This window comes from Drosophila elegans, unplaced genomic scaffold, assembly GCF_018152505.1.
Source record: "Drosophila elegans isolate 14027-0461.03 unplaced genomic scaffold, ASM1815250v1 contig_476, whole genome shotgun sequence".
NCBI lineage: Eukaryota > Metazoa > Arthropoda > Insecta > Diptera > Drosophilidae > Drosophila > Drosophila elegans.
Window position 1 is genome coordinate 5828870 of NW_024545863.1, and position 21862 is coordinate 5850731.

The 21862-nt window shown below is 42.7% G+C and overlaps 10 protein-coding genes across 17 annotated transcripts; 3 read left to right on the forward strand and 7 right to left on the reverse strand.

Annotated features, from left to right (window-relative positions):
* Window positions 1-468: 468 nt before the first annotated feature.
* On the forward strand, window positions 469-1863 carry LOC108140765. Its single transcript, XM_017263751.1, has 5 exons — window positions 469-558; window positions 779-1057; window positions 1121-1220; window positions 1284-1334; window positions 1549-1863. Exons 2-5 carry the CDS (start codon window positions 783-785, stop codon window positions 1630-1632), a joined length of 510 nt encoding a protein of 169 aa, XP_017119240.1. The 5' UTR covers window positions 469-558; window positions 779-782; the 3' UTR covers window positions 1633-1863.
* Window positions 1864-1911: 48 nt separating this feature from the next.
* LOC108140763 (inhibitor of growth protein 2) lies at window positions 1912-3888 on the reverse strand. Its single transcript, XM_017263750.2, has 3 exons — window positions 3535-3888; window positions 2491-3458; window positions 1912-2430 (listed from the first exon to the last, which is right to left on the reverse strand). Exons 1-3 carry the CDS (start codon window positions 3674-3676, stop codon window positions 2224-2226), a joined length of 1317 nt encoding a protein of 438 aa, XP_017119239.1. The 5' UTR covers window positions 3677-3888; the 3' UTR covers window positions 1912-2223.
* An 812-nt stretch (window positions 3889-4700) lies between these two features.
* Window positions 4701-7487, reverse strand: LOC108140733 (zinc finger protein 679). Its single transcript, XM_017263709.2, has 5 exons — window positions 7209-7487; window positions 6779-7120; window positions 5640-6502; window positions 5258-5575; window positions 4701-5197 (listed from the first exon to the last, which is right to left on the reverse strand). Exons 1-5 carry the CDS (start codon window positions 7242-7244, stop codon window positions 5050-5052), a joined length of 1707 nt encoding a protein of 568 aa, XP_017119198.1. The 5' UTR covers window positions 7245-7487; the 3' UTR covers window positions 4701-5049.
* Window positions 7488-7847: 360 nt separating this feature from the next.
* On the reverse strand, window positions 7848-9977 carry LOC108140735 (zinc finger protein 620-like). 2 transcript variants are annotated; one of them, XM_017263711.2, is made up of 3 exons: window positions 9686-9977; window positions 8178-9619; window positions 7848-8116 (listed from the first exon to the last, which is right to left on the reverse strand). In XM_017263711.2, exons 1-3 carry the CDS (start codon window positions 9794-9796, stop codon window positions 7981-7983), a joined length of 1689 nt encoding a protein of 562 aa, XP_017119200.2. In that variant the 5' UTR covers window positions 9797-9977; the 3' UTR covers window positions 7848-7980. The 2 variants fall into 2 exon arrangements, with proteins under 2 accessions (XP_017119200.2, XP_041565330.1); XM_041709396.1 differs by having other exon boundaries at window positions 8178-9977.
* Window positions 9978-10067: 90 nt separating this feature from the next.
* LOC108140734 (transcription factor Ouib-like) lies at window positions 10068-11755 on the reverse strand. The gene is made up of 3 exons (XM_017263710.2): window positions 11542-11755; window positions 10477-11480; window positions 10068-10424 (listed from the first exon to the last, which is right to left on the reverse strand). Exons 1-3 carry the CDS (start codon window positions 11650-11652, stop codon window positions 10268-10270), a joined length of 1272 nt encoding a protein of 423 aa, XP_017119199.1. The 5' UTR covers window positions 11653-11755; the 3' UTR covers window positions 10068-10267.
* Window positions 11756-13169: 1414 nt separating this feature from the next.
* On the reverse strand, window positions 13170-14860 carry LOC108140364 (zinc finger protein 675). Its single transcript, XM_017263058.2, has 3 exons — window positions 14686-14860; window positions 13336-14630; window positions 13170-13284 (listed from the first exon to the last, which is right to left on the reverse strand). The coding sequence occupies exons 1-3, from the start codon at window positions 14791-14793 to the stop codon at window positions 13170-13172; spliced, it is 1518 nt and encodes a 505-aa protein (XP_017118547.2). The 5' UTR covers window positions 14794-14860.
* A 270-nt stretch (window positions 14861-15130) lies between these two features.
* Window positions 15131-16840, reverse strand: LOC108140405 (zinc finger protein 2). The gene is made up of 4 exons (XM_017263120.2): window positions 16625-16840; window positions 15875-16569; window positions 15692-15811; window positions 15131-15622 (listed from the first exon to the last, which is right to left on the reverse strand). The coding sequence occupies exons 1-4, from the start codon at window positions 16739-16741 to the stop codon at window positions 15301-15303; spliced, it is 1254 nt and encodes a 417-aa protein (XP_017118609.1). The 5' UTR covers window positions 16742-16840; the 3' UTR covers window positions 15131-15300.
* A 238-nt stretch (window positions 16841-17078) lies between these two features.
* LOC108140423 (transcription factor Ouib) lies at window positions 17079-18597 on the forward strand. 3 transcript variants are annotated; one of them, XM_017263145.2, is made up of 3 exons: window positions 17079-17261; window positions 17334-18124; window positions 18335-18597. In XM_017263145.2, the coding sequence occupies exons 1-3, from the start codon at window positions 17136-17138 to the stop codon at window positions 18441-18443; spliced, it is 1026 nt and encodes a 341-aa protein (XP_017118634.1). In that variant the 5' UTR covers window positions 17079-17135; the 3' UTR covers window positions 18444-18597. The 3 variants fall into 3 exon arrangements, with proteins under 3 accessions (XP_017118634.1, XP_017118635.1, XP_017118637.1); XM_017263146.2 differs by having other exon boundaries at window positions 17388-18124; XM_017263148.1 differs by having other exon boundaries at window positions 17166-17261; window positions 17338-18124.
* Window positions 18598-18715: 118 nt separating this feature from the next.
* LOC108140719 (zinc finger protein 354A) lies at window positions 18716-20938 on the forward strand. Of its 5 annotated transcripts, none has more exons than XM_017263683.2 (5): window positions 18716-18912; window positions 18976-19541; window positions 19875-20282; window positions 20348-20464; window positions 20715-20938. In XM_017263683.2, the coding sequence occupies exons 1-5, from the start codon at window positions 18796-18798 to the stop codon at window positions 20821-20823; spliced, it is 1317 nt and encodes a 438-aa protein (XP_017119172.1). In that variant the 5' UTR covers window positions 18716-18795; the 3' UTR covers window positions 20824-20938. The 5 variants fall into 5 exon arrangements, 4 of the variants coding, with proteins under 4 accessions (XP_017119172.1, XP_017119173.1, XP_017119174.1 ...); XM_017263686.2 differs by lacking the exon at window positions 18716-18912 and adding an exon at window positions 19710-19821 and having other exon boundaries at window positions 19452-19541; XR_001774195.2 differs by lacking the exons at window positions 20348-20464; window positions 20715-20938 and adding an exon at window positions 19751-19821 and having other exon boundaries at window positions 19875-19965.
* Window positions 20856-21836, reverse strand: LOC108140721 (antigen 5 like allergen Cul n 1-like). The gene is made up of 2 exons (XM_017263688.2): window positions 21699-21836; window positions 20856-21644 (listed from the first exon to the last, which is right to left on the reverse strand). Exons 1-2 carry the CDS (start codon window positions 21810-21812, stop codon window positions 20970-20972), a joined length of 789 nt encoding a protein of 262 aa, XP_017119177.1. The 5' UTR covers window positions 21813-21836; the 3' UTR covers window positions 20856-20969.
* Window positions 21837-21862: the final 26 nt, after the last annotated feature.

The window sequence follows — 21862 nt, forward strand, 5'->3', positions numbered from 1 at the left end:
ATCAATAAGTTTTCTTTTTCTTAAATTCAACACCAACACATTTAGCGTAAATATTAAGCCATCAATAAATAACGGGTTTTTAGTAAACAATCCCACTGTATAAAAGGCACTAGGGAATAATAAGTGCTCATAATTGCGTATGGCAATTGACCGCTATGTCAGGTAATCGATAAATTTTTAGAGGAGAATTTGAAAAAAAAAATAATTAATAATGCAATAAAATTAATGTATTTACGTTATTTGATTATAATTACCAAAAATCTAAAAACAAAATGAATATTTAAACAAAATCTTGCATATCCTTATTATTACACAATCGTTGTTTCAACATATCAAACCTAGTTAATTTCTTTTTAATAAAAAAACGTAGTAAATTTAATATTTAAGAATGTGGATTTTGTAAATTCTTTTGTTTTAAGTTAAAAATTAAACAAACAAAACTCCTTGATATTTGTATTATAAGAAATATCGATACTTTTATTGATTTGTGTACATGTGACAACCCTGTTACTTAAGCCGTTGTTGTTCTTTTAATTAAGCCAATATTATTTAAAAAAGGTACGCCCACGCCCTATAAAACAAAACAAGCTGATTAAATTTAAAGAAAATAACACTGGATAACCCTGAGAAGTAACTAGTAATTGGAAAGCTTAAGAAAATCCTGTGTTTGAACTGTATTTTCACCTATCATAATATTTGGGCGTTGACGGTGTCACGCAGACCAAATAATTGAGAGATTATATATTGTTTATTTATATTTGCTGTTATATCTATACAGAACCATGGTCGTGCTGAGCTCCTGCTGGTCACCCATCATCTGGTCTGATAATGTCCGGACGGGAAGTTACGCCGTAGCCGCCTATACGGCTGCGCTGTCCGCTGTGCTGATCACGTTGATTGCTTACATGCTGGCGGGCGGGGAGTCTGCGCAGCTATACTCACCGCTTTTTGAAACGGACATCCGGTCATCGATGCCCGTGGCAGGGGGATTCTTCATCATCTACTTCCTGCTGATTATCCTGGCCTCCTACTTTGTCTACTACGGCATAAGGATCAGGTTTGTATAGCTTAAATCCTGGACGGCAGGGCCTTTTGTAATAGTTCTGCCTTTTATTCTTAGCACACGAGGATGGCTGCTCCCTTGGTTAGGTCTCATCGGACTGGCCATTCTCTTCCAGTTTTGCTGGAGTCTGTGGCTTATTGGCGGCTACTACATTTATGTAAGTAATGCTTGCTCTTCTCATTAACTTAAACTAATGAATCAAATTTAATTTATCCTTCAGCTGGAACAAACCTTCTCGGCTCTTTTAAACTTCGTTTGGTGTGCCTATAATGTGAGTTATAAAAGTAATATTTGTCTAGAGCGAACATTCTTTAAAAACTGGATGTCTAAGCTTTCTTAACTTTAATTTCTCTGTTTTTAATTGCACCTAAGAATAATTGAAATTGAATTGAACTCTTAAGCCCGAATCTTTGATTTACAGGCTTCTTTGATCTAGTTCCAAAAATACGAGTGAAATTTAATAAACCCGTTTTTCGTCCTTTCAGGTTTACTGCTGGCTTGTAGTGTTCTCGCAATACCAGATATTTTTAAAAATCCAAAACCCAAACATTGAGCTGCTGATGCCATGATGGCAATCCTTCCAACCATAGAATACTTTTGACTCGATACGCAACATAATAGCCGTCCAAGCGCATTTTTTACAATAAGAATTCCATACATTTCCACAGATGCCTACCAAATAGTTTTATATAAATTGATATATTTTACACACCATTATACACGATCAACTATACTAATGTATAAAATCGAATGCCTTAGTCTGCTAAACGACAATTAAACAAATAGATTCGTAAAACTAATAGATCGGTGTATATACTGGGTCCTTGGGGCCAAGAAATCATTGTGGGTTTTGAATATCAACGTTTATTACCGTAAATTAAGTTAAGGTGTACTCTAATTATACGAGTTTGTGTGTGTGTGTGTGTTTACATCGAGAAAGTTATTATTTGTACAGAAACGTTAAATGAAAGCTGACGACCTTTAACCACTGAAGCAGGGGATCAAAACTGGATGAAAGTACGGGAGACCGGAGAGGGAACGGGTATGCGCGCGGGTCACTAAATATACATTAAGGTAAATCTTTAAATCTTAGGATCGAATAATTTACAGAGCCTGGTGTTTGACACAGAGCAATGGGCTGATTTCGCCGGAGGAGTCCACTAGGTCTTCTCCTCCTTCTCCTTATTGTAGCGCTCCAGTTCCTTAAGGAACTGCGCCTTGGGCTTCATCACGTTGGGCCGTTCTCCACGGCAGTTGGGGCAGAACCACTTGCCCTTCGGCTTCAGCACCAGAGAGACGCACGAGAAGTGGAACCACTCGATGGGACACAGGTCGTTGTCGCACAAGATCATTTCGCCAAAGGAGATCTGGTAGAGAAATTCAGTTGGTAAAATAATTTCTGGGGATCATAACAGTTTTGAACTCACTTGATTGCAGACACAGTAGGTCGGCTCGTCCGGATCAATGGTCTCCGGCGGCGGCGTCTCCTCACGCGTGCTGGCATTGGCATTTGAAGCCCCAGATCCACGTACTTTGCGTTTCTTTTTCTTGCCGGAATTGTTGCCTCCTCCAACAACTCCTGCTCCACTGCCGCTGGCACCGCCGCCTCCTGCTGCCCCACTGCTCGTGGCCGCCGAACCGCTGGCCAAACTGCTGGCCGCCGCTTGTAGGCTGGCCTTGCGTCCCAGTCCCGCTCCGTTGCCGCCGCCCAACGAGGACTTGCGCTCTCCACTGCCTCCGCCGCCGCTGCCACTGGCTTCATTAGCCGAGTTGGACTCATTGCCGCCCATCTCGAGGGAGCTGCCATTATTGACCAGGCTTTCGTTTCGCCTCCGCGAGCGCTTGCTGCCCGTGCGCTGCAGATCTCCGCCAGCACCGCCGCTGACGTTGCCATTGGAGCCGCTGTTGCCGCCGTTGCTGACATGGCTGGAGCGCTCCGAGTTGGGTGTGGAGCTGCCCCCGTTGCCGGATGGCATGGCACTTGAACCGGGCACAACGCCGCCTGGATAACCGCCCAAGACATAGTGATCCTTGGCCGAGAGCAGGCCATTCCCGTTCAGACCACTATTGCCAGTGCCCGCTAGGTTGCCCTGCTCCCGCATCGGGCTCTGCAGGCGCTGCAGCTTCGAGGGCTGGCCGTCCTCCAGGAGCGTCGCATACCGGTCGCGCTCCTCCTTCAGGTCCAGGTTCTGCTGGTCGGTGTCCAGCTGGCGCAGCTTGCCGTCGATGATCTCCTGCATGTGGTTGACGATCTGCATCTTCTCGTCGCCCAGCTCCTGGGCCTGGATGAGGCTCTGATGCATTCGCGTCATGCTGCGTGATCTTCGCGCGGCATCCGGGGAGTTCTGCAGGGACAGATACAGGTCGTAGTAGTGGTCCACGTCGCGGATGAGGCCTGCCAAAACGAAGGGATCCGGAGGAGGTTAGGTTTTGCCCGCTCTTTGCCCGGGGCAATCTTCGCCAGAACTCACCTCTGTACTGCACGTCTATGTCGCGGATGCGGGACAACTGGCGCTGCACATCGTCCGGCAGATTCTCCACGGAATCGATGTAGTTGTCCACATAGTTGGCCGAATTGATGGCCTCCGATTCGGATGCAATGGGGTTTATCATGTTGTTTGGGCTGCGATTCGCTCTATTCCCGCCGTGACATCGGCTCGGGGACGTGGAATCGGCTGGGAGCTGCTCGTCCGGAGCTCTGGAAGGGATCGGCTGGATGAATATATGGCCAATTCCACTCAGATCCAACTTTTTGTATGGCGTTGCGAGTCCCAAATTGCGACTGTACTCGTGTGTGCGTGTATGTGTGCGTAGGTATTATTGCAGATATATGTATGTATACAATGGGTGTAGCTTTGCAACACTGGCCGTCTGGTGATTTGCAGCACTGAACTCAGGGTGGTTTACGGCACTGCCGTTTTTGGTTTCGACATCAATTATTTAGTTTACATATTTTATGAAATACTCTCATTTTATACCAAAAAAGTGGTTAGCAATTAAATACTTTATTTTTAAAGTAATGAATTTTTAATTTATATATTTGTTAATTTTAAAAATGCATTTTACTACCGGGCAAATATTAAGTGTTGGATAACACTTTTGCAATAAGTTAGGTGTTTGACTGCGCGCCAAACAACGTTAACTTAAAAAAAAAACTGGAGCCATCGTCCAAATTTTAAAATGTTTGTGAGAGTCGATAGATATTGACCGAAGAAAACTAAATATATTCTAACTGATCTCTGCCATGTCTAGATTGGGAGTGTTCCCAGTTTGAAATAAACTAGCGCTGCATGAGTATAACTAAAATCTCGAGCAATTATAGTTTCCGAGATCTCGCGGCTCATACGGACAAATGGTTCTTGAGCTTGATCAAGAATATGTACTTTAGGATCTAAAATGCCTTCTTCTACCTGTTACATACTTTTCGACGAACTCACAATATCCTTTTACTCTACGATAAACGGGTTTAATATTAAAAATATTTTATAAGTAACTTTTATGTATATCGCTTGATTGTATCCTTTACACCATTTGTTTAAGACTTAGAATAAATGTGTTCCACACATTAATTAATAATGTATTAATTTAAATTTGTATTTAAGTTTAATAATTATTAACATCCTTTATTTTAGACATACATATGTGTACAAGTATTTAAATTTTCAAGTCTCTTCAATCAGCATAGAAATGTTTACAGTTATTAAATGCACAATACTCTTGATTGTGGGATGTAATAATTTGAGTAAATATTTTATATTTTTACAGAATTTATGTTTATGACTTCAATTTTTGCTTTCATTGAGCTTTTGACACTTTCATTAAAGTTTATTAAGTAATTTGCCGTTTAAGTTTATGTGTATAAATTATTTAAAAAAAGATGTTATTTTCTGCTCTTCCTGAGTTGTGCATTTGGCTTAATCCTAAATAAGTGATGTGTTTTTTGAGATTCTTTAAACCAAATGATTGTTTAATATGGTAATTTATCTTCAGTAGTTCAAAAAATCGTGAAGCGTTTTCTCCAGTCCATTACATTCATTTTCCTGAGCTTTTAGAACATTATTGTGGTGCGTTTTGGTTTTGTAGTGTTTGTTTAGATTGTACCTATAACGATAGTAAGCATCGCAGATTTCACAGCTGCCAAAAAAATAATGTATAAGTAAATGGGTAAAATTCAGGAACTATTTTGGAACTTACCAGTAAGGACGTTCGCCAGTGTGTATCTTCTGGTGTTCGTTTAGTTTGCAACGCAGTAGGAACCCCTTGAGGCAAAATTCACAGTAGAACGGAAACTTATCGTGTAGCGCTTGATGACGCTTTAAAGCAGATGGGTCCGTAAATCCTCGCCCACAAACCTTGCACTCAAAGGGCTTGGTTCCGTCGTGTGAGTTCATATGGTAGCTTAAAGCCTTCTTGGATTTGTAACTCTTTGTGCACTTGGTGCAAAAATGTCGACCGACGTGTTTCTTTACACTCTGTCGCGCAAGAATACGGGGTCCTGCACCATGAACTTCCCTGAAATGAATAATATCATTTAAATAATTAGGTTTTTATCATAATTCCTACAATATATATATACCTCTCGTGCTTGTGACGAGTGCTTCCGCTTGCGAACGACTCGCTGCAATGATTACAGGGAAACGGATTTTCGCCCTTGTGTCGCACCTTTAGGTGAATGTTGCGGGAATAGGAGTCGTAGAACTTCTTCGGGCACTCTGGACAATCGAAGTTCTTGGAGCTATTGTGCCGAAGCAGGTGCATCTGAAGATGGCAGACTTGGCGGAAGGAGTGGCCGCACTGTTCGCAGACGTGCTTGAATGGCTGAGCTTGAACCCTTTCGCGGCGCCTTTTTCTTTTCTCCTCGTCGCTCAATCTTGGTTTGTATTTTGGCACTGGCAGAGAGAGCTTGTGCTGTTTCTTTTTCGGTTCGGAGGACGTAGTTTCTTCATTGCGATTGCATTCACTTAACACTACCTTATAGACCTGATCTCCGGGAGCCACCTTTCCAATCTCTTCCTTGGTTTCACATTTTTTAATGCTTACAATCTCGTTGCAAGCATGCTTTGGTTTTCTCGATGATTTCTTTTCTTCCAAATCAACTTCTTTTAGAGGGAGATCAATATCTTCATTAACGAACTCTTCTTCTAGTGGGAAGTCCAGATCATCTAGAGCACACTCACTGTCCGACAAAAAGTCTAGTTTTAAATTTACTCCCGAGGCTTCATTGGTTTGCTGGGCGGACTGTTCGTAGAGGACATTCTCCAGTTCCGATTCGATTTCATCGTCACAATGTTGGAGACCGTACATTGAGCCAGTTTCTGTAGTTTGGTTAAGTTTTTTATCTATCTGAATGCATTTATCACGGAATTCAATGGATTTCTTCAGATCATCCTGGCAAGTTTTACAGATGTGATGGGGTAAACTTTTCACTCCTCTTTGTATCTGCGTAGAGATAAAGTTTATGAATAAAAAAGTGAAATATGTTTTATTGTTAAGAGTGGGTCGATTTTTAAAAAATCCATTTTTAAATGTTTACTTGACTGAACATTTTTTGGGATAAACATAATTTTAGTTTTATATACTTTTGTATTATATTGTCAACATTTTCTAGTGAAAATATTTAAAAAATCACTTTTGGCTAAGGGATGGTTTTGGTTTAAATGCGATTTCTACGCAATTTTTGAGTATCATAAATCGACCCACCCTTTGAACACCTACCCACACCCCGGTGAGGGATTCCAAGTCGTAGCGAAGTCCACTGTTTTTCTTGTCATAGAGGTCCTTGACATTGGTATCCAGTGATAAGATTTCAAAGCAGGTGCGGCACTTTCTTTGTGAGATTGCATCCGAATCCTGGCTTACAGAGTCTACCTCGTCGGAGTGGCTATCGAAGAACGCACTGTCTGGAGTGGGAGTGGCAATGGTGGAAACAGTGGGAGTAGCTTCACTATCCTCCGGATCTGCCAAGAGCAGCTCCAGCCGCTTTTTGTTCATCAGTCTCGAGGAGCTCACTTTGCGCGCCCTTTCCACATGGTCTTTGTTTTCGAGTAGCAGGTTCCCCTTTAAGCACAAAAAGATGTGTACATATGTATACACACATACGTGATTAGAATGTTAATGATGCACAAGAGGAGTTTGAGGGACACACCCATTTTGAATAGCCGGCTGCCCTTGAAGACCGCATGTTTGAAAAGTTCGCCGCAGATAATGGGATTCCTCCTCTCGTTCTGTTTGGCAGGGCTGCGTCGCTTTTCCGGTGGAAAGTTTACCGGGTACTTGGAAAAGTCCAGAAAACAGCGATGTTTTTACCGGAATCTTTTGCCACGGTCTAGTATACGGAACTGATGCCGCAGCTGGGGACTGCGCACTTCATCCTTTGCCGGCAAACTGCGAAATTTCTGCAAAACAGCAAGCCGGGTTTGCAGGGCTGCACAGCCTTGAACTAGGGGATGCAACCAGGGCTGCGGACATGTGCGTAGCCGGACTCACTTTTTAGGGGGATTATATTATAACAAATAATCTTGGATTGGTGTTTTTTTTTAAGTTATAAAGTCATTGAGTTTAAATAAATATGTTTTTATTTAAATTACGATTTTTCGTTTGGTACGCCCTCTGTTGTTCTGAAAGAACCAGTTTGTTCACATGGCGCGAACATTTGAATATCCAATTTGACCCTTTGATTTTTTTAAGCGCATGTTGTATTTCGTTAACTAGTAAAAAAAATATATTAATTAGCTTACGAATTATAAATGTGTGTTTTTCAATTCAAATATAGGAAAAGCGGTGCTTTTTGAAACAAAATGTGTATTAAATAATCTGTATATTAAAGCATAAAAAATTTAACATAAAACAAATACATCTTTGTAGGCCAAGTAGAACTTTATAACAATCTTGAACTGGAAACAAATGCTTCACTCATCCTATGGCAAAGTTTCATCTCCATCATCCAGTGTTTTCGTTTTCTCCTGCTTTTCGACTCTCAATCGATGCTGCTTGGATTTGAAGTGGGTTCTCAGGCTGCTCATCCGATTGAAGTGTGTCTTGCAGATCTCGCACCTGAAGTGAAAACATATTTAGTAAGCATCAAAACAGAATAGGAAGGTATTCCACTACTAACTGGTAGGGCTGTTCGCCCGTGTGCACCACGCCGTGGAACTTTAGCATCCTGTTTTTCTTGAATGCCTTGTTGCAGATGGGGCACACGTACGGTCTATGGTCGGGGCACTCCTTGTGGTTCCGCTCGTGGTCCAACCGCCTAAGGCAGTTGTGGAAGCGCTGGCCACAGTACTTGCACTTATAGGGCTTTTCACCGCGATGCTTGATCCGCACATGCAGACTGAGGAGATGCTGGCTGAAAAACCTGCGGTCGCACTCCTTGCACTGGAACTCCCTGACGCCCTTGTGCCGCTTGAGGTGCAGATTGAAATTGCCCTGTTCGCTGAAGGTTTTTCCGCATTGATCGCAAAAATAGGGTCTCTGCTCCTTTGCAAGAGCTCTTTGCACCGCCGCCCACCTTTTTCGTGCGGCATATTTTTCTTCTTTGCTCTTTTTTCTAATTGTTCTTTTGGTTTTGTTATTGGAAGACGGTCGTACATCTATGATTTGCTCGTTTGTGGATTTTACTTCTACGTCGTGTTGGATTCCGGGTTCCTCTTTCATGATTTCTTGGTTTACTGATTCCACAGGCTCATCATCCGAAAGAAGGGGCTCGTTCATCACTTGAATGTTGTCTTCGCATCTTAAAGGATCCAGTTCAACAGAAGGGGACACAGGGCTAGCCCAATGATAAATGCAGTTGTCTGTAATCTTAAACCGAGTCTTATACAGTTTGCTGTTGCTTGGTTGTGGAATCCTCGCTGACATAATCTCTTTTTGTTCTTGTGAAGTACTGGATGGTTCGATCTTCACCTGGATATCAATAGAAGGAACTTCAGTGCCAGAAAAGCCATTTGAAAGGTTCCCAATGCTCTTTGTGCGTTTTGATGAAATCTTCCTTACACTGATTTTTTGTTTCGTCAACTGGATAATGTCCTCGCGCCCTAGGGGCTCCACGACTTTAACAGAAGGGACTTCAGGGTCGGAAAAAAAATGTACAAGATTGCCTTGGGTCTTTGGCAAAGCCTCACCCAGTTCTCTTGTGAGCTCTTGCGCTTTCTTTTCTAGCACAGCCGTTAAGGGTTTCTTCACCTGGATACTGGCCTCGCAATGTAGGGGATCCACGAGACTAACAAAAGAGAGTTTAGAACCAGAACAAAAATTTAAAGGCCTTTCTATGGGGTCTGACGGAGTTTCATCCGGATTCCTGCTGCGTTGTGGTGAAATCTTCCGGAGCACAGCCATTTTTGGTTTATGCAAGGAGTTCAACGGCACTAGTTGCACTCGAATCCCTACTTGATCAATGTCGTCCTTCAATTGAGGTTCTAAATCCGCTTGTGTGTCCTTCTGCTCGGACCAGGATTCATTTGCCTTAATGCAGCGCTCCCGAAAGGCCATGGCTTTGTGAAGGTCTAGAAGACAGGTCAAACAAATCCTTGAGGGCACTCCGGGCTTCTCACTTAACTGGAAAGGAGTGGAATATGGCCCTGTGATCATTAAGATTTCAAAAAGCTTGGTAAAATAGTTCACCCAAATCCCAGTTAGCTTCAGTATGTTATGCAGGACGTAGCTGCGTTCCTTGTGGAATAGCATCTTGGCATGCTCCGCCTCCTGGCAACAAGTGCGGCACAGCGCGCTCATTTTTCTTTTCCAAGGTCCTTTCTTTCTTTCCTTAAATTTAATATTTGTTATTATTTGAAGAGAGCACTTCTGTTTACCAGAAAAGAATAACGCTTCTCAGTAAATGGCTAAAATATTGCAGGCGACGCGTTGTGAGTGTCAATTTTAACACTGCGCTGCAAATAAGTTGTACTTTCAGATTGTAAATCGACAGTGAAGGTAATAAATAGAAAATAATAATAGTATTTAAAGAGATATCTGTTATCATATAACTGACATAACTAGCTTGTTGTTACTTAAATATTACTTTTATTATTATAAAGCTAACCTGTTATATCACCGAATGTATGTATGTACATTAATTTCCCCAAATCACGCTTAAAAAGGAAATATAGGTTCTAAATTAAGGAAAGTGTTTTCTAAAGTAGAGTTGTTTGGAAGTCCATTTTCGTTTTACAAACATTTTTGACTTTTATCGAATCTTACTTAACTTTAAATGGAAACCATGCTATACTCTTCCTTCAGCTCAGTTTTGTCCCCGCCACCCTGTACCTTGGACTGCTCCAGGACTTTCTTTTGGTGCTGCTTAGACTTAAAATGGGTTGCCAGGCTGTTCCTGCGATTGAAGTGAGCCTGGCAGAGCTCGCAGCTGAAAGGGGAAGAAAATTAGATGGGATCCAGACAGTATGATCTTAACTCACTGGAATGGCTGTTCGCCTGTGTGAGTCACGCTGTGGTTCTTGAGAACCTCCTTCTTTTTGAAGCCCTTGTTGCAGATGGAACACACGTACGGTCTGTGGTTGGGGTCCTCCTCGTGTTTCCGCTCGTGGAACAACCGCTTGAGGCAGTTGTCGAATCGCTGGCCACAGAACTTGCACACATAGGGCAGTTCTCCACGGTGCTTGACCCGCACGTGCAAATTGAGCAAATGTTGTGTGAACTCCCTGCGGTCGCATTCCTTGCACTGGAACTCCTTGGTGCCCTTGTGCCGCGTGAGATGGACATTGAAGTTGCCCTTTTCGCTGAAGGTTTTTCCGCATTGATCGCAGAAGTAGAGTTTCTTTTCCTTTGCGATAGCTCTTTTCTCCGCCGCCCATTTATTTCGCGTGGCATATTTCTCTTCTTTGGTCTTTTTTCTTTTAACGGGGGGATAATCGACATTTTTCTCGTTAGGCTTATCTTTTGAGCACTCTTTGGACTTTGCCTGACGTGTCTTGGGTGTTCGTCCTCGTTTTTTTCTTTCGGGAGATGGTTGTTCCTCCAAGCTTTCGTGGTTTCTGGATTTCTCTTCCACGACATCTTGGTTTCCGGATAACTCTTCTATGACTTCTTGGTTTCCTGATTTCTCAGGTTCCTCATCTGAAATCAGGGGTTCGTTCTTCACATGGATAATGTAGTCGCAGTTCAGGGGATCCACGAAACCTGCAGAAGGCACGTCCCGAGATGTCGTAGGGGCATCAGTGGCTTTATATTGAATCTCGTCCGGTGTTCTACTGCGTTTTGGTGGAATTTTCCCCAGCACTGGGAAAGGTTCTTCTGGGCCAACGACTTCCTCAGTTAAAACATGCAAATCCTCCTCTTGGTCCTGAACCTTGAACCAAGAGTTGTTGGTTTTGATGCAGCGCTCCCGAAAGGCAATGGCTTCATTCAGGTCCAGCAGGCAGGACAAACAGATCATCGTCGGCACGCCGGGCTCGTCACTTAGCTGAAATTGATCATCGCACTGTTATTATTAGGAATTTACACCTGTTGTTATGATGCACTACCAGAATCCCCGTCAGCCTGAGAATGTTGTGCTGGACGTCGCTGCCTTCCTTGTCGAAGAGGGACCTGCCATGCTCCGCCTCCTGACCACACGTGCGACACAGCGTGGTCATTTTGCTGGTCTCCCCTCTCTTTGGAATTTAAACTTAGTTGTCTTAAATAGAATCGGTTTCGTTTTACCAAGAGGTGACCGCTTCCGACTGAATAGCAAAATATATTACTTGTGTATGCCTTGTGAATGACAAATTAACACTGCGCAACAACAGCGCAGTTCTTTATTTATGTTTAGTTTTAATTCAGTATCTAGAAGCATAAAATTAATTATATATTTGTTTTGCCTTGGGTTTATTTTATCAACAATATTTTTTAAATATATATTAGGGAAAAGCCTTAAATTTAATAACAGAGAACTGTTTATTTTCAGTACAAACACATCTTAGTGGGCACTCCGGGTTTGTTGGTTAACTGGAATGGAACAGGACCAAGAATAATGAATGAATTTTATCGAAAAGACTGCAAAACCTACCAGGTTAAGGAAAGACCGCGCCGTCCTCTTCGAAAAGTTTTCTGCCATGCTCCGAAACCAAACCGCATGTGCAACATTAGGCGAGCTCTCTTTTTTCCCTTTCCTGTCATTAATTTTGAAACTAGTTTGAATTGATGTTGCAAATATACTTATACAGAGTTGTTAGTTTGTTTACAATGGTGGTGAAGAGCTTCGCGGCGATTGACAAACGCTGGGTGAATGACAAATTCCACACTAAGCGACAAATTAATAATACTTTATTGAAATAAGGGCTGGATTTCAGCTTCTTTCTTTTTTTTTCTATCTTTGATTTCTTTTTTTGTAGTTTAAAGGTAAAGTGGGCCTTTCGGCTTTGCAGAACATTGTTCGAATGTCAATTTGTTAATCGTTTTCTTTATGTTCTGTTTATAGGCGAATAATTGTTGGCGGCAGAATTTGAAATCCTCTCGGATCACTACTGAACTTATTTTTAGAAGATACATATATAGGCCGTTATCGATGAAAAGATTAGTTTCGTATAACAAATTCACTTATTCCTAAGAAATTTGACCAACTCGTAGACTATAACTTATATGCTAAGGGTTTTTGTTTTAAAGAAAAGGGAATTGGTCGGTTACGATGAAAATTAGAGTTATAAATGGTAATTCACAGAAAATTATAACTAAATAATTTGGACAAGTTATGAGAATTAATTTGCAGGTTTCTCAAGTCCAATATAAGTAAAAAGTTTTTAAACTTAACGAAAGGCAATCCAGTGCCAAAACAAAAAACATTTAAAGACTATAAACATTTTTCTTAAGCCCTATACATATTAAGTTTAAACAAAACAAATTATTTCTGATTTAAAAATTGGTTAATCCAATCTTAATTGAAAAACTCTTGCTCATCTGGTAAGATTGAGCTTACGGCGATTTGTGCTTCGTCAAGGTCTAAGCCCAGTTCAATGTCCAGGATTGTGGTTGCTTTTTTCTGGTGTGCCTGCGATTGGAAATGCCTTTTCATACTTTTCCTCCGTGAAAAGTAAATATGACATATGTCACAGCTTGAAGAGGATACAGTCGATTCACATTGATTTAAATATAAACATATGGATGAGATTACTTACTAAAAAGGTTTATTGCCGGCGTGCAGGACCTTGTGGTTGTTTAAACAGGTCTGTGTATGAAATTGCCTGCCGCACTCATCGCACATGTAGCTCCCATCTCTGACGTGTTTCATTCTGCGGTAATTAAACAGTAATAATAAATCAACTATTAGAGATATGACTTACACCTCGTGTCGGCTCTTGGCCGTGCTGGTAGAAAACGATTTCTGGCAAAACCTGCACTTAAACGGCTGTTCGCCCAAATGGCGAACTCTCTTGTGCAGGTTTAGCAGGTGTATGGAGACAAACCGTCTGTCGCACAAGTTGCAGATGAAATCCTTTTTACCAGTGTGGCGCAACATATGCAACTTTAGGTTGTTGAGGCTCTTCAAGACCTTCCCACATTCGGTGCACTCTCGAGATCGAGTTTTCCGCGTCTTCATTTTTCTGTCAGGCGGAATGTTCTCATTTTCCTCTGAAAACGTTACCTTCTTAATGACCTTTTCTGTTTTATGGATATTTTCTTTGGGGGCTCTTATTTCAGCATTTGAAATTGCATTTCCTGCTGCTATCAAAGTCTTAACCTGAGGTATTTTACCATTTTTTGGAATTTGATTGCCATGTTTAGCTAAATTAGAAAGTTCAAAATTTTTAAAGTCCTCAAATGTATCAATTTCAAACGCCTTGGTTTTTTGATATTGGTATTTTGATATTTTAGATTCTTTTGCCGAAAGCAATACTTCGTTTCGATATCCCTGTTGAGGTTCTTTAAGTCTTTTAAAATATGGAGAATCTGCATTAGCGTCGGATTCTTGATCACTATCTATTGCCTGGATCATAAGATTTTGGTCTAGAGATAGACGACTTTCGCATTCTTCAGCTTCCTTACAGTAAGAATCTTCAAAGAGAATTTGGTAATTTGGACTATTCTCATTAAACCATGCTTCGTTATCCTCCGATACTTGATCACTTTCATTTGCCTGATATTTACGGAAACGATAAAGGTTGGGAGATTCTGGTTTCCATGCTTGATTGTCAATGTCTAAAATAGACTGGAGCTCGTATGTTTCACGACGATCGTCGTCGTCCTCTTGATCACTCTCTTTTTCTTGATTTTTCAGTTTGTGAAGATAGTCAAGATCAGGAGACTCAGAGATATCTGAACTAAATTCTATGATATCCTGTGAACTGTTTTGATTGTCCATATTTAGTTTAGTATAGAACTCCTGTGATTCGACATCACTTTCACTTGCTTTTGAAATATTTTCTATAATTTCTGACATGTCCAGTTCACAGGGGAAAGCCCCATCCAAATCTTCATTTGTCACCTGAGTTTCCAGATCAGAGTCACTTTCGGTTCCCTTTCTTGACATCAGTTTCATGTGGTTCCGCCCAATGCGATCCCTTAACTTTATTGACGTATTCAAGTCTTTCAGACAAGATGGGCAAATGTGACGCGGTAGGTGCTTCTCTTCTCGTAACTGTAAATGGAGTAGTTAGTGCATTTTCATTGAGAAATGGGAAGCACCAACGCACCGATAGTCCAGTGAGATCTTTGACCTTGGCGAGAACATCCCGGTTGAAGATGATCATAGGATTCTCTTGGCGGAAATAATGACAGCACAGCCGACATTGAACAGCCATTTCGATGTAAAGACTTTGATCAATCGCGCGAATATAATCCTTATGCCCACATAGCCAATGTGTATAACTCCAGGTTTTTATTGTGTGAGAAGATCTGATTAGTGTAAATTTGATCCCGAAAATTGAATTAAAACCACTTGGAAGCGCACGGCGGCAAAGTTTTGCCTTGGCGTTGCCAGATCAATATCATTCGAATAACTGTTCTTTTTAGCTAAGAAACCAGGGATACAAATAGAACCAGTTTGTTTTTTAGTGCGTTCTTATATAAATTACCAAATGAACCAAATCTTGTTGGTTTTAAAATTAATATACTTTTATTAAAAAATTGTATTTTGCATATTTTCATAACAAATTCTATTTTTCTTAAATAATGCTTGGAACACGGTTGATGGTTCAAAAAACTTTCCTTGAACCACCGACCCGAATAAACTTCGATTTTCGACAGCCTGCATCCCTGGCATTTGTGAATGTTTGGCGCCAATTGCGTCTTATGATTTGAGTTAGAAGTTAAGTGTACAGTTCCTCCTCCATGATGGTCTCGTCATACTCGAAATCCTCAAACGGCTCTTCCTCGTCCATAAGCTCTTCGTGGTCCTCATAGTGATCTTCGTCTATATCCTCCAAAAGAGCATCCATTTCGGCCTGACTCTCCTCCATATCCGCCTGACCTTCTTCCATGTAACCAGGACTCTCCTCGTTTTCGGCATCTGACTGGAATTCCTCTTTTGGATCCTCTGCCAGCAAGTTCATCCGCTTACGATGATACTTGGTGGAATAGTGCCGATTCAAAAATTGTGCCTCCTTAAACTCCTTGTTGCAGGTAAGGCATCTTCAAACCGAAACAAATATAAAAGTGGTTATTGAAATAACTTTCAACTAGTTTCAAAAGATTTCTTACATGTGGATATCCGGCTGGTTGTTTTTGTGACCCTCTTGATGTTTGTTTCGACCCTTGTCGCTATTGAAACGTTTTCCGCAGACGCCGCAGGGAAAGGACAGCTCGTTTGGATGCATTTGGCTGTGAAAAGACAGAGATTTTGATGTGATATGAGGACTATTTAGAAGAAGGACCATAACTTACCGCTCATGCCGACATCGGCTGGGACTATTGGCAAATCCCATGCCGCAGAATTTGCAGACATACGGTTTTTCGCCCTTGTGGTGAACCCGGTCGTGCAGTCGGAGCAGCGACTTGGTGTAAAACTTGCGACCGCACTCGTCGCACGAGTACTGCTCCTCGAAATGGCGCAGCTTGTGGTCTTTCATGTTGCTATGGTCATTGAAGGACCAGCCGCATTGGTCGCACACGTATCGCTTTATTGAACGATCGACCTTTGGGCGGGGACGCCGCTTTCTGGGCTTGCGGATTGGCTTCTGAGGCGGTGACGTTGGTGGCGTAGCAGCTCTACCCACCTCCGGCACACGAAGGCGCTTTACCATCACGCGTGGAGATTGACTATTGGGCAGCTTTGGAACCGCCCGTATTAGTTTCTTGGCCGGTGGCGACTTTATAACGGGTTTCACATCCATGGACTCCTTAATGTCCTCCATGTCGCTCATATCATCCTGGGCCTCCCGTTTCAACAGCGGATCGCCGTCCGACTCCAGGGCCACCACGCTCCCCTTTGAGACACCCTTATTGGTGGGGGATGACGATGTCCTCTGGTGCAGGTTCTCGTGCGTTTGCAGGCACCGCTGCCGGAAAGCAATTGCATGGCTCAGGTCCAGGAGGCAGCAGGAGCAGATGTGCTGCGGCAACAGCTTCTCCAAAACAATCTGGGAAAGGATAAGTTTATGAATAGATCGAGGCACCAATCGAAAGGGACGCCACCTCCAAGCCTGTGATTTGCTCAATGGCAGTCCGGATGCGATGGTTACGCTTTTCGAAGATGTTTTTCGGGTGCGGCGTGAAGATTCGCTCGCCACAGATGCGGCACTCGCTAGCCATGCTTGCAGAAAAATGTTTATAATTAATTTTATTAAAATCGGTAGCCAACTTTTTATGCGCCGGCAGAAAGGTTTTGATTCAAGTGTGACCGTTGCTTACTGCAGCCAAAATACCCATTGGCGGGAAGGAACTGTTTTGATAAATCGAATTAGATTTGTTTAAGTTTTTGCCTTTAATAAACAAAAGGACAGGAAAATAAAAAGGTTGTATTTATTCTTTTTGCTAGAACTATTTTCTTTTTAAAATTCCTTGGTTTTCTACACATTTCAAATGGCACAGCAACAACAAAAATCAGCTGTATTGGTTCTTCTTCTTTCTCCGACATTCACTTGAAAATACAGTGCAGTAATGTTACATATTTATACAAAATTTGATTTTGTTCCGTTCATTTAAAATGTCAGAACTGCGATCAGTCTGTAGAACTTGTGGTAAAAATGTTGAGAGTTCGGTGGCCACCAAACTCTTCCAAAAATCCAACTATCATTTAATTAGTTTGGTGGAAAACATTACTGACATGTTTGTAAGCCTCTAAAATAAATCTATTTTGATAACTTGTTACATTAATTTATTAATTGTTTTAACTTTTGACTAGTTAGAGCTTGATAGTTACATGCCGGTTCTCATTTGTAATTCGTGCAAACTTCAGCTGGACAGGATTTCAACATTTCGCAGCAGGTGCTTGGAGGTCCATCAATCCTTTTTGGCCATCAAAAAGAAGTTTTTACAACGAAAAGCAGTAACTGTTGAGGAATTGCAAGAGGGAACTCTGCTGAGGGAGCTTAAGGAAAAAGAAAACCATCTAGAGTATCTGGAAAACTATGTAGAAGAGGAGGATCTCCTGGAGGATCAGGAGGATGCAGCGCAGGAAGAGGAATATCAGGAGGAAAATATACAAAAGGTGACGGAGCAACAAAAGGAGGAGAATCTGGAAGAACAGGTTCAAGAGGAGGAGGAGGACTTGGTGAATTTCAACCAGATTCCCAGGATCCGCAAGAGAACTACAGCCAACAGGTCGAGGCGGGAGAGACGCAATGCCAAGACGTGGATCTGTGACCAGTGCGGAGGAGTGTTCAAGTGCTCCACCTACCTGAAGCTGCACATGCAGCGCCACACTGGCCACAAGCCCTTCGAATGCGACATCTGTCAGGCGAAGTACTACACAGAGAACGAGATGCGCCGCCACAGGATCCTGCACTCGGATGCCAGGCCGTACGCATGTCGCTTTTGCGGCAAAACCTTCCGGGGATGCAGCAGCAAGGTCGTCCACGAGCGGACTCACACGAACGAGCGGCCCTTCCAGTGCCAGCATTGCGACAAAGCCTTCACTTCGACGTCCACGCGCCAAAGGCACGAGATGCTGCACACCAACCAGCGGAAATACCAGTAAGTAGGCATTACCATTATAAACCGTATCTTGGGCACAATACCCTTCTAGTAAGTATCGCTTTCAATCCAAGTTCAAACTAATTTAATTGGCAGAAATGTCTGTAGCATTTCGAATAGAAAATTCCAAAAGATGTTAATAAAATATTTGTTTCAAAGGATAATCGTATGTTCCTATCTCAAATAACTTGAAATTTATTTCTTTTGCAGCTGCGAGACCTGTGACCAATGGTTCCTGCGCCTTGCCCACTTGACCTTACACCAAAAAACAATACTGCATCAGCGAAGAGTTGAAAGTGCTTCGACTATCCCAAAATAAGATATACATAACTTTAAGGAGCTTCGACGTATTAAAAAAATATATTTAAGCATAATTTTAATTTGCATTGACTGTCTAACATAAGAAAATGCATTGAGTTGCATTGCTTGGTTAAAAAGAGAATAAACTTAATTTAACGGTGGAACGACTGACTAAAAACAAAGGATAAACATATTTTTGAATTTTAGTGAAGAGTCGGCGTTGCGGGGCGAATGCCTATTTTGGGGGTAACGGACAGAGAATGACATTATTCCGGGGGTTGCATACTCTGAATGACACTTCTTGTTCTTCCTTGAAAACAATAACTACATCAAATACTTCCAATCGATCTGTGTGGATTTATTTTTAAACAATGAGGTACATTTGCAGAACCTGTTCGCGAATGGCCGATCCTGCGGCAGCCAAGAACATTTTTGAGCCATCGAGTGCTTCCGTTTTGCAGCAAATTGAGACACTGACAAATTTGCAGGTGAGTGTGGGGGCTTTCGAAAGCTGGCCAAGGCAAACTAAGTTTTCTATAATTACTTTTCAGCTAAAAAAGGACGACAAGTTGCCCAGGTTTATGTGTCAGGAGTGCCAGCGTGATCTGCAAATCGCCATCGACTTCCGCAGAGTTTGCATCGAGGCCCAGGAGCTCCTCGAGCTGCAGCTGAAGCAGGTGGAAAAGGAGGAGGAGGCCCTTGAGAGTCTGGCGGAGCAATGGCTGGATGACTGCCCGGAGGAGTTCCCCGACTTACGGTCGGACCCGCAAGACAAGGAAGAAGATAAGACCCTCATCGGGCACGTAACACAGGATGAAGATGCACTAGAAACAATGTCTATTGCCTCAATGGAGCTTCTGAATACAACAGTCTGCAAGGAAAAATTCCTGCCTGAGGATAGTCCGCATGTGCTTCCAGAATTCTCTGCGGATAGCCAGTTGTCCGAAGAGAACTTCGACCTTTTGCTCTCGCCAGAGGCTGAACTTCCAGAGAGTGAAGCCATTGACGATCCGGACTCCTCCAGTCACACGTGCAGCAAATGTGGCCTTGATTTTGACGATCTGGACGAACTTAGGACACACAAATACCATCTGCACGACGTACCTCTGAATTCCAAGTAATCATCATCTTCCATATATACACAAACTCCCATCCACTTGGGCTATTCAAAATTTAATGCTAGCAATGAAAGTTATTTGATAAAAATCTTTATTTTAAAGATTCTCCTTGTTTTAAAGATTGTATTATATTATTAATATTATTTCTGTTTTAATTTTTATTTTAGAACGAATTCTTTAATTGTTTTTTAATTCTCGGAAATCAAAGACGTTTCCTTTAGAGATGGATTTTTGTATACACCAGATTACTAGAACTCCTCAAACCCTATCCAAATCACAGTATGGAGATGCAGTCTATTCAAGAACACCAAGTAATGCCATTTGTTCTTCAGATTCGTTTGTGACCATTGCAGCGAGGGCTTCCGATCAGCAGCCGCACTCACGAGGCACTGCAATATGCTTGATTTTCCAGCGACGCACGCATGCACCAAGTGCAGTTTGAAATTTCACAACCAGATACTGCTGGAGACCCACGAGGAGCGATGCCAGAAGCCATCAGAGGCCCTACATGTGTGCCACATTTGCGGCAAGCGGCTGACCACAGCCTTCAACCTGAAGAACCATCTGGTGCGCCATGCAGGCACTCGACCCCACAAATGTCACCAGTGCGATGCCTCCTTCTCCACCGCCGCAGAACTTAGTTCGCACCGGAAAACCCACACCTCGGAGCGTCCCTACGCCTGTCGCTACGACTGCGGGAAAACCTTCCGCTTTTGCAGCGCCCGCAGCATGCATGAAAGGTAGAACTAATCCAAAGCCTTCTCATTTGTTAACCCATACTCACTTGAACTATTGTACACCAAAGAATTCACATGGACGCCAGCAAACGTATCTACCAATGCGAATACTGCCCCAAGTCCTATGTCACCGCGAGCGACTGCAGGACCCACCAGAAATATCACAACTTGACCAGGGATCACAGGTAAGTAAAACTATTACAAATAAAGGTGGATTGAAATCAAAAATGGATTACCAAGAAAAAGCATTAAAAACAGATTGTTGTTATTATTGCTTTACTTGCGTCATCTTTAATTTAAAGAATCCTTACTCTTACAAAATTAGCATAAACTTAATAATATGTATGAAAAAATAAAATGAAATTTATATGCAAATGTTATTATTATAATGTATGTCAACTGATGAAGACAATTTCCCTCCCCTTACATTTCCAGTTGCGACACTTGTCGGATAAGCTTCAAGACTGTCAAGCACTACAAATCCCATCTAAAATCAAATGCACACAAGACCCTCGAGGCTCGTGCCACAGCCACCAAGCGTTGAATCCCCCCAACCCATCATTAATAGTATCTAAATTGAAATCGAATTGAAATCATTATTGTCAGCCGCATTTAAGTACATATGTAATCTATGATATTAATAAAGCTTCCGTTCCGTAGTCATGTGGATATTCCTATTTCTTGGTCAACCTAGAAAACTCTGGCGTTTTCAATGATCTTCTCGTTGTCGTAGATCTCCTTGGCGTAGCACAAACTGGGGTAGTCGTAGGCGGCACCATATCGGTTCCTGCATCCAGTGGCGGCCTTCTCTCCCGGAGTATAGACGGGCTGACCCACGATATTCGAGGTGGCGAAGTTGCAGGTCAGCACGAAGTGGTTGTAAAAGTCCCGGGAGAAGCGCACGGCGGCACATCCCACGTGGGTGTTCTTCTCCGCAACGGCAACGGTGAACTTGGCCACAGCCCTGTTGGGCAGCTCCTCCGGGAAGCTGGCCAGGATCTCGGGAGAGGCATTCAGGCGCTCGGCGAACCAGTTCTCGATCTGCTCCTTCAGAATCTCCGCATCGGTGTACTCCGACTCGGCCCCACTGTAGCTAAAGATTGCGTTGTTCTGTCCGGCGTAGGCGAATCTCTCCGTGCTGCGGCACTTGTCCGGCAGGGATTCACAGGTGTGCACGTTGAGCAGTGCCAGGTGGGCAAGCTCCTCGCACCAGGACATCTTGGCCATGCGAACAGCCTTCGGTAGGCCTTCCACTCTTCCTCCAGCCACGTTGTTGCGGAGTTCGTTGAAGAGGGTCAGGATCAGTTTGTGGTGCGGTTCAATCTTCACTTCACGCACATCCTTGGGGCAGTTTTCGCTGAAGTTCTATTTCGGAGATATGGTAAGTGAGGATTATTTCAGCCTTGTAGGCGATCTTACCCCTTTGTTGTTGCAGGCGATGTGCTTGTCCAGACAAGTGGGCAGGGCACAGTAGTCCACCGCCAGGGTGAATCCCACCAAGGCACTAAGCAGAATCAGAGACTTAATGGCCATTTCAGCTGCTGTTTTTGCACTGAAGCTTGGACTGCTAGAAGTCTCTTTTT

Coding starts and splice junctions, on each gene's coding strand:
- LOC108140765 (XM_017263751.1), top strand. CDS start 783: ATGGTCGTGCTGAGCTCCTGCTGGTCACCCATCATCTGGTCTGATAAT. Junction 1,221..1,283: donor TTGGCGGCTACTACATTTAT/GTAAGTAATGCT, acceptor TTTATCCTTCAG/CTGGAACAAACCTTCTCGGC. Junction 1,335..1,548: donor TCGTTTGGTGTGCCTATAAT/GTGAGTTATAAA, acceptor TCGTCCTTTCAG/GTTTACTGCTGGCTTGTAGT.
- LOC108140763 (XM_017263750.2), bottom strand. CDS start 3,676: ATGATAAACCCCATTGCATCCGAATCGGAGGCCATCAATTCGGCCAAC. Junction 3,459..3,534: donor CATAGACGTGCAGTACAGAG/GTGAGTTCTGGC, acceptor TCGTTTTGGCAG/GCCTCATCCGCGACGTGGAC. Junction 2,431..2,490: donor CCTACTGTGTCTGCAATCAA/GTGAGTTCAAAA, acceptor TTTCTCTACCAG/ATCTCCTTTGGCGAAATGAT.
- LOC108140733 (XM_017263709.2), bottom strand. CDS start 7,244: ATGCGGTCTTCAAGGGCAGCCGGCTATTCAAAATGG. Junction 5,576..5,639: donor ACTCGTCACAAGCACGAGAG/GTATATATATAT, acceptor TATTCATTTCAG/GGAAGTTCATGGTGCAGGAC. Junction 5,198..5,257: donor ACTGGCGAACGTCCTTACTG/GTAAGTTCCAAA, acceptor TTTTTTTGGCAG/CTGTGAAATCTGCGATGCTT.
- LOC108140735 (XM_041709396.1), bottom strand. CDS start 9,796: ATGAGCGCGCTGTGCCGCACTTGTTGCCAGGAGGCGGAGCATGCCAAG. Junction 8,117..8,177: donor ACGGGCGAACAGCCCTACCA/GTTAGTAGTGGA, acceptor TTTTCACTTCAG/GTGCGAGATCTGCAAGACAC.
- LOC108140734 (XM_017263710.2), bottom strand. CDS start 11,652: ATGACCACGCTGTGTCGCACGTGTGGTCAGGAGGCGGAGCATGGCAGG. Junction 11,481..11,541: donor TCAGGCTGACGGGGATTCTG/GTAGTGCATCAT, acceptor GATCAATTTCAG/CTAAGTGACGAGCCCGGCGT. Junction 10,425..10,476: donor ACAGGCGAACAGCCATTCCA/GTGAGTTAAGAT, acceptor TTCCCCTTTCAG/CTGCGAGCTCTGCCAGGCTC.
- LOC108140364 (XM_017263058.2), bottom strand. CDS start 14,793: ATGGCTGTTCAATGTCGGCTGTGCTGTCATTATTTCCGCCAAGAGAAT. Junction 14,631..14,685: donor AAGATCTCACTGGACTATCG/GTGCGTTGGTGC, acceptor CTCCATTTACAG/TTACGAGAAGAGAAGCACCT. Junction 13,285..13,335: donor GCCAAGAGCCGACACGAGGT/GTAAGTCATATC, acceptor TAATTACCGCAG/AATGAAACACGTCAGAGATG.
- LOC108140405 (XM_017263120.2), bottom strand. CDS start 16,741: ATGGCTAGCGAGTGCCGCATCTGTGGCGAGCGAATCTTCACGCCGCAC. Junction 16,570..16,624: donor AGCAAATCACAGGCTTGGAG/GTGGCGTCCCTT, acceptor ATCCTTTCCCAG/ATTGTTTTGGAGAAGCTGTT. Junction 15,623..15,691: donor AACCAGCCGGATATCCACAT/GTAAGAAATCTT, acceptor TTCGGTTTGAAG/ATGCCTTACCTGCAACAAGG.
- LOC108140423 (XM_017263145.2), top strand. CDS start 17,136: ATGTCAGAACTGCGATCAGTCTGTAGAACTTGTGGTAAAAATGTTGAG. Junction 17,262..17,333: donor AAAACATTACTGACATGTTT/GTAAGCCTCTAA, acceptor ACTTTTGACTAG/TTAGAGCTTGATAGTTACAT. Junction 18,125..18,334: donor ACCAACCAGCGGAAATACCA/GTAAGTAGGCAT, acceptor TTTCTTTTGCAG/CTGCGAGACCTGTGACCAAT.
- LOC108140719 (XM_017263683.2), top strand. CDS start 18,796: ATGAGGTACATTTGCAGAACCTGTTCGCGAATGGCCGATCCTGCGGCA. Junction 20,283..20,347: donor GCCCGCAGCATGCATGAAAG/GTAGAACTAATC, acceptor TGTACACCAAAG/AATTCACATGGACGCCAGCA. Junction 20,465..20,714: donor AACTTGACCAGGGATCACAG/GTAAGTAAAACT, acceptor TTACATTTCCAG/TTGCGACACTTGTCGGATAA.
- LOC108140721 (XM_017263688.2), bottom strand. CDS start 21,812: ATGGCCATTAAGTCTCTGATTCTGCTTAGTGCCTTGGTGGGATTCACC. Junction 21,645..21,698: donor TCGCCTGCAACAACAAAGGG/GTAAGATCGCCT, acceptor TCTCCGAAATAG/AACTTCAGCGAAAACTGCCC.